This window comes from Leptinotarsa decemlineata, unplaced genomic scaffold, assembly GCF_025532065.1.
Source record: "Leptinotarsa decemlineata unplaced genomic scaffold, Ldec_3_MD MMD2_P_RNA_scaffold_2, whole genome shotgun sequence".
In the NCBI taxonomy this organism is placed as follows: domain Eukaryota; kingdom Metazoa; phylum Arthropoda; class Insecta; order Coleoptera; family Chrysomelidae; genus Leptinotarsa; species Leptinotarsa decemlineata.
In genome coordinates this window covers 21,581,478-21,589,888 of record NW_027412529.1, presented here as the reverse complement: position 1 = coordinate 21,589,888, position 8,411 = coordinate 21,581,478, and the positions used below count along the sequence as shown (strand labels likewise).

At 33.6% G+C, this 8,411-nt stretch overlaps 1 protein-coding gene across 1 annotated transcript in view; it reads right to left on the bottom strand.

The window, feature by feature from the left end:
- Nucleotides 1-759: 759 nt before the first annotated feature.
- LOC111512551 (golgin-45) overlaps nt 760-8,411 on the bottom strand; it is a 29,352-nt gene continuing 21,700 nt past the window's right edge. Inside the window, exons 3-4 of the mRNA XM_074185452.1 lie at nt 7,447-7,777; nt 760-1,068 (exon numbers count right to left, since the gene is read on the bottom strand). Coding sequence (XP_074041553.1) covers nt 916-1,068; nt 7,447-7,777 — 484 coding nt within the window. The 3' untranslated portion in view covers nt 760-915. The remainder of the gene's footprint in view (nt 1,069-7,446; nt 7,778-8,411) is intronic.

Below are 8,411 nucleotides of genomic sequence, written 5' to 3'. Positions count from 1 at the left end.
TAACAAATATAATGAAGGGAAAGCGTGATTTGGTATGGGGTGTGAGTCATCACCCAAACCACTTATACAGGCATGCTATTGAATAAGAAAAGACTAAAAAATATTGAAAGCCTCAAAAGTATTAGATTTTGGTTCTAGAACCGTCAAAAAAGTGTGAATTCAAAAAAACATTGAAGGCAGCAGGTGAGAAAAAGAAAATTCGCACACCACGAATTATACCTATTCAAAAAATTGGTAGAATTCTACCACTCATTCCAAATTTTGCCGGTTTATCAGCGCTAGGTAGTTTAGCTGGTGCCGCAGCCGGCATAACAAGAGCAGTTCAAGCACCGAAAGCAAACAGGGAGCAAATGATCGAGATAAACCGTTATAGTAAATACAGGGCAATCGTTCTAGTAAATAAGGACGTGAAATCTGCTCTTAGCCTTATTGTGAAGGATAAGGGGTGTATCTGAATACTCAACATTCAAAAAAATCATAGATTTGCTAACTCAACCTCACTATCTCGACCTCAACTATCATGCTTAGAAAATTATGATTCCTCATTTTGGTATATCTGATTTCAGAGGTCATTCAACACGCCTTGAAAAACGGCCATAGAATGAATAAAAGGTTTCATTTTCCATGAATAATGTCTCATTTCCACCAGATGTTTTGCACAGCAGTGATAAATAAAATTTTTGTTGATTTCTTTCATTTCATAAGAAACATTATTTACATCAAATGTATTTTCAGGGGTGTCTTCATAAGTTGACAAACTTACAAGTAAACTTACATATATTTACAAATGATTACAGAAATATAATGATATTACCTATTTCAGTTTAGAAGATGATTTGTTATAAAACCACAACCAATGAACCATAATATATACTTGTATGATACAAAAGCAATTTCCTAATATTATATGAATTGTCAAATATTTTGAACATCTCCTTTACAATGGGGACAACAAGAACCCATTTGTTGGTGAAATGATTGATTTCCTCCCAAAGACGAAGCAGCGCCCATAACTGCATTACACAGGAGATCTTGTTTAGTTGAGATAGAGACAGGATTTTGAATAAGCTGAAAGTAAATACAAAAGTTAGTGATAATGATGTTACTATTGACAATTCAGAATGGGGCGGTAGATTATTATCAAGATCATTTTTATCAAGATCATTTATTTCAAGTCAAATTATACAACCCTCTTTCATGACGTTATTATTAGCCAACACATTTTTATTTAATAGCAATTAAATGGGTAATTAATACCTGCACTGTCCATTATTATACTCTCATTTCCCACATAATGTTAATTATATAATATTATATAATTTGCCAATACTTCTTGTAATGTATTTGTTATTGGCAATAAACATCTAGCTTATTGAAGATACATATTTTCTTTGAAATATTTAATTCCTATACAGAATAACGCCGACTACCAAATTTCTTGATTTCTCTCATTCTGCTTTGCATAGTTATATAACATTCATGAAAGTTTTTTTCCTTTATTACATGTTCAATTTTTAAAGATTACCAAAATACTAGAAGGTTTCTTCATTGTGTGCAATGTTTCGGAAATATTTATAAAATGAAATATAAATAGGTATAGTTTGGTAGAAAATATAAGTTTTAATTTCAAAACAAAATGTTCCCTTATTGTTATTCTTCCAAAACTGATTATTATATTTTGTTTGGAGTATTCACCTTTTTGCACAGTTGTTTTATTGTTTCTATTTTTAGTTTTTGAACATATTTTTCAAAGTTTTCCAGTAAAACAAACATATGTTTGAAGGTGATTGACAATGTTTCATGATGAATTACATTAGTTCGGACTTCCATTGTCTGATATTATATAAAATGATTTGAAATCCCTGAAAAAACAAAAAAAGAAATAAAAAATTAAAGAAGATTATAAACAAATAGCTGAAAGTAACAATTATATTAAGCAAAAAAACCTGAAATGAAATAATAGTGAAATAAAATATAAGTGAAAAATGAAACAAATTGAACAAAAATAAAGATACAAAAAGATATAAAAATACAAAGAATGAAATAAAAAAAAAAAGATAAAAATAAAAAAGTTGAGAGATTCCAAGCCAAGTTACTTCACGACATTTTGATTGTTAGTATTCACAATCGTCTTCGGGTGATGACTGGACTGATTCCTCCGAGAGCTGACTATTTATAGGTCATTTGAGTACTTTCACCTATCTCTGCTTTCCTTTTTCCGCTTCACTGATTTAGTGGGAGTTGACCGTTTGGCGGGATTTGGCATTTTTCGTTTGATTATAGGTTTCCATATGTTGTGTATCTCTACGCTAGCTTGGCCAAATACATTGTTGGACAGCATGTATGCGGCTTCTTTGAATTTTCTTTTAAACCAATGTTCCTCTTTGTGTATGATCTCAGCTTGGGACCACTCAATGTTATGTTGATGGGCCCAAACATGCTCTGCTATTCCTGATTTGCTGGTTTCACCTCGCTGTGTGTGTTTCTTGTGCTCGGCAATGCGAACATTCAATGGCCTCTTAGTTTTACCGACATAGGATTTTCCGCACTCACAGGGTATACGGTAAATGCAATTCTTGGAATCGCAGTTTGCGTTTGGTGGCCTGGTCTTCGTGAGGCTGCTACGGATAGTGTTTCCAGTGAAACTAAGAGACCATTGAATGTTCGCATTGCCGAGCACAAGAAACACACACAGCAAGGAGAAACCAGCAAATCAGGAATATCAGAGCATGTTTGGACCCATCAACATAACATCGAGTGGTCCCAAGCTGGCCAACTCCCGCCAAACGGTCACCTCCCGCCAAACGGTGATCTCCCACTAAATCAGTGAAGTGGAAAAAGGAAAGCAGAGATAGGTGAAAATACTCAAACGACCTATAAATAGTCAGCTCTCGGAGGAATCAGTCCAGTCATCACCCGAAGACGATTGTGGATACTAACAATCGAAACGTCGTGAAGTAACTTGACTTGGAATCACTTGACTTTTTTATTTTGATTTTTTTATAATATCAGACAATGGAAATCCGAACTAATATAATTCAAAACAAACCTACCTATTTCACTTATATTGAATATGTTTATACATCATTCTTCCAAAATTGGTACAGTTCAAGTAAAAGATATAGTGCCCCCTACCTTCCAGCAGGTCCCCTTTAATAACACACACAACGCGGTACTCATCGCTACATTCTGTTGGTCACCGTTACATGACTTCAAATTTAATTTTATGACTCTTCAGCCAATCATAAAACTCGGTTAGTAAAAATTATCCAATACGAACCGCCAATTCTTCAGTCCACGTGGACTAATTCGTTGCAGCATAATTCCTTTGTATTGGTTTTTTTGGCCTTTGACTTCGCCGACACCTTTAAGATTACTATATCGGTTACTTCGACTATATACTAGATTATTGTGTTATCAAATTACTAGTTGGATTATCTGACATTTTAGTTGTTCAACAGCACTGTGTTTTTGGTAAAAAAAGGTTTTGGCTTTCTACTTCTCCATCCTTATACAAAACATTTTTTGGGAATCTTCCAAAGAAAGAAAAAAAAACAATTAATTAATTCAATTCCATAACGAATGTTTGGAGTACAAATTGAATAGGAAGAAGTGTTCTTTGTATAATTCAATGTTCGTGTAAAAGTAGTTTTTTCAAAAGTATTTTTCTTTCGTGTAATTTTTTTAAGGACAAAACACAATCACTATAAGAAAACTCTTGAAGCGCTCTAAGAGCGGTTTTCGTGCGAAAGAAGCGATTCACAATGGATTTGAATCGCTGGAGATTAAATCCATTTGGAAAAACGTTCTCAGGAAGTTTATTCCACATAAACGCAGTTCTCCAAATGAAAGAGTTCTTAAACAGTGAAGTTCGAGGTGTACGGAGTCGAACCTCAAAACAATGAGCAGCCACAGTCCGTCGCGTACTTCTGATATGTACCGCTCTTGGTGGAATCAAATAAGCAAGTCACTTGAAAACTTCCTATGACAGTATCTATATAAGAGGTACAAATGTTCAATCTTTCTTCGATGTTCCAGACTATCAAGTTTGCAAGTGATGTTCGCATCTCCAATTAGGCGGATGGCTCTTTTCTGGATGGAATTCAGCAGCTTCAGGGTATGCTTAGGGGCGGAGCTCCATACATAAAAATAATACTCCAAAGAAGGTCCGATCTGTTTCAAGGGGGGCTTTTTTCCAGTTTGTGACTGAAAGTTACTTATTTGCAATACGGTAAATGAAAGATATAAAGATGGAACACTGTCATTCTCACCGATGTTGCAGAATAAGACTTTTTGCCTTATTGCTTCTTCAGCACCAATCTGGATAACATTACAAGGTGAAGCACTCAATTCATTCATAACATTGCGACTATAGTTTTAGTTTAGGATTAGTTAAATCTACTCATGTCACGACAAATATTGTGTAGCGCTCCTGTGAATGATATCTGATTCAATTCAATAACGAATGTTTGGTGTACAAACTCAATAGGAAAAAGTGATTTTTGTATAATTCAATATTCATTCAAAAGTAGTTATTGAAAGTAACTTCTATGCATGATTTACACATCTTTCTAAAGAGTTTATTTTCAAATCAAATTCTGTCTTCCTTCCTTTGGAAGTTTCCCACACATTTTGTATAGAGATAGAGAAGTAGAAAGGCAAAACCTTTCTCTCCCAAAAACTAATCTTTCCTAAAAATATATCCCTTTCAATTTAAACTTATGAACATGTTTCAACGACTCTATATTTGTTAAATCTGATTTTACCAATCAACAAATACTCTCTGTATTCATCAAAGCACATCGAATTATCCAAATTTTGACATCTTTCAATTACAGATTTTTGCGTATCTAAGTGAGTCCAATTTACTCTCTGAGAGCTTCCCATTCACATAATCGACATCAAAACGTTCATAGTTGTGAAGGTAAAAAGATTGTCTTTTTTTACTTCATTACAAACATTTTGCTGAACAGTCAATTGAATCCCGAAGTGTGTCCTAATTTGTATGGTATTTATTTGATAGCAATAAAGAAAAAAAAAGAAGTGGTATTTGTCCTATTGTTATTGGTACCATTTTTCGTCGTCTTTTAGAATAATTGTCATCTATTGAAAAAACTTTTCCCAAACCAAAACAAAAATTGTCTCTCAACTTGTATTTCGCTAACCAAGTTAGCAATAGATGACCTGTTTGGAATGGGATATTTGTCTTTGTTCACAGATCTTATTACACATTTTTTGATTTATCAACTTTCAAAGGCATCTACAACATGTTGTCATGTAGAAATCTCAACAATTTCAAGCTTTCCACAGTTATTCTGTGTTCATTCTCGAACGCATGTTGAGCGACATTAGACTTCTCTGATCTGTGCAAGCAAATATGTGAAACATGTTCCTTGAAGCGAGCTATTATAGTCCGTTTACTTTGACCAACATACTTTTTATCGCAATACAGCTCATTTCGTGTATCCCAGACTTTTTTTATCGGTGCTCGCCCAACACTTGCGAGCACCTTTGATAGCCACTTTCATATTTTTCAACAATTTTCCAAACCACGTATTTGTATTGCTTACCTACCTAAAGAAGGTAGTCACAGGCTGTCGTCTATCAGATTCTTCCTAGATTGAGAAAAATGTGCCATGGTATGTCAACCTTGGAGCAGATTATTCTTCACAAGGAAATATCAGACCCTAGAAGCCTGCTCCGCCGCGTTTCCGATCAGGATTTCAGAGTTTTACTGACCATGAAGATCAGTTACCAAATGAAATAATTGGCTTAATACTGATTACACTGACCAGTTTGAAATTTAATAACACTATCTATGATAATGATTATAGAATTTACACAATAAATTCCATGTTAAAACAAACACAATTTCAACATGAACCATGACATATTACATACAGAAAATGAAAGACAAAAATTAAACCTGTTGGAATCTTTGGAAATCAATAAACGTAAATATTCAAATTTTCTTTGTAACGATCAATAAGAAATGTACCTGTCCCATGTTAGGAATCACACTTTAAAAGGTAAGGCCTCGTTAGTCCTTAGCTCGCACAAGTTTCGACTTCTGAGGGTTTTCGTTCGTAGGGGTGCGATAGATGGTTAACGAAAAAACATATTTTAAACATAAACATATTTTAAACTAATAAAGCTACCGTGTAGCAAAACACGTCTTAAATAAAATTTATTGTGAATATTCTATAATTATCATGGATGAAGTAATTGGTTCCATTAAGAAACTGAGTTAATTTGGTCTAGTTTGAATAAGTGTGAGCAGGTTGCAGTGGAGGATCGAATAGACCCATTCACTTGGTACCTTCCTACCTACATAACTGAAATATACTTAGTAGTAGTTTATTTGACCAGATTATGTAGTTTATACATAATACACAGTCATATTAGTTAAATTAAAATTTAAAAAAATATATAAATATAATTAAAAGAACAATTTACGTCTAGTAACAGATTATCAATATATAGTATAAAGTCTGATATAATCCAACGCCCTTCGTGGTATTAGCCAGGGGAGTAGTTGTTTTCTGATAGGCGTCAGTCCATTAAACCTACTGTGTAGGTATATAGAGACTGGCTTGAACGTTTGAAGTTCCATTTGCTTTAGATTTGTTTATTGCCAGTCTTCAAGCATAGCCCATTGACTAATAAGAAAGTTTTTATTCCTTATTTAGAGGAATCGGGCAAATTACGGATGTGCAGTTGGTTAGTTCCTCGTCCACTAGATGGAGTGACATTTTTTATGTTCGCTCCAACTTCGGAAGAGGAATGAAATACTCTGAAAGAATTCCGATTTTCAATTGTGGAATATCATTGACTTTAGGTCGATGATGGTCACTATCTTGCACTGATGAGTGGCTAATAAGCCCGAAACCGGTCTGCAAGTGTGCCCGTTCCATAATTGAAGGTCGACTCTTTCAGTTGTATTGCCAATTGCATATGCAGGACATTTTCTGTGAAGATTCCTGCACTGACGCCTGTCTGATATAATCCAACGCCCTTCGTGGTATTAGCCAGGGGAGTAGTTGTTTTCTGATAGGCGTCAGTCCATTAAACCTACTGTGTAGGTATATAGAGACTGGCTTGAACGTTTGAAGTTCCATTTGTTTTAGATTTGTTTATTGCCAGTCTTCAAGCATAGCCCATTGACTAATGAGAAAGTATAAGATCATGATTAACCGTACTTATGATAGCTCATAGGCTTAAAGTACCTAACTGAGTCCATATACTCATCGGTACTGTAAAAGCAATTGTCTAGTAGGTAGTTTTTTAGGACTAATTTAAATTTTTTGAATTCCAATATTTTGATAGAGTGGTGGAGAATGTTATATAGATGTTCAGGATTTTCAGATAATACTTTATTTTCTCCACTGAAAATATTACTCAGAGAAATACTTTGAATGTGTGAAGTACATGAATTGAATTACAAACCCTGTAAGCTGCTTTTTCAGCAAATGTTTGTTGGTGTGTATCCATTGTCTCACCAAAAAGTTCTTCCTCTTCTAATCCCATTTTTTCTCTTATGTATTTACTCAATTCTACATTTATATTCGTAACTTCCAAGATATTTCCATATTTTAATCCAGGCCGATTTTCATCATTTGCTAGACTTCCGGCGATACATTTCAATGAAGTAAATGTTTTTAACCCTTGAATGTGCATTTTTCTGCGTTCTCTTAAAAGTGTCTTTGTAACTTCCTGTAAATCATTGATTTTATTCGTTAGAGCTGATTTCCATTTTGCCAGTTCCTCGACCATCAAACTGAAAATAAAAAGTTTCCTATCAATTACAGTACTGACAACAATCATACACAAAATTAAAATCAATATTCCAGTTAGTCCATAATTTAAGTAATTCATATTGGCGTTTTTGTATGCATGTTACATTAAGCTTTCAAAGACGTCGGTAGCAATATTCTGACCACAATGACTTGTTAGATTCAAATTAGAGACAAAATGTTTGAGAATATAAATTTTGACATGAAATTTCCTCAATTAATTGGAGTTATTTGTTACGGATAAAGAAAATAAGAACAGAAACTTATAATTAGTAAACATAATGAAAATTTGAACAACTGAAATAATAATTTGAATCAAAGGGGTTATATCAAGATGGAGTAGTAGAAAGCCAAAAAACTTTCTTTTCCAAAAATTAATCACTCCTAAAAATATAACCCCTTCAATTCAAATAAGATTCCTCTTGGCTGGGATTAAATCAAAATAGAAATAGTTTTATTCATCACTAAAATTTTCACACATACATAATAACAAGATTAAATACATGAGAAAACTTATTGGACTGGTCAAAAGTAAAACGCTAAAAGCAAAACACAAATTTTTGATCTTGAACAAACATAAAAGAGAAGACTACATGTATAAAATAAACTAAGTCATTT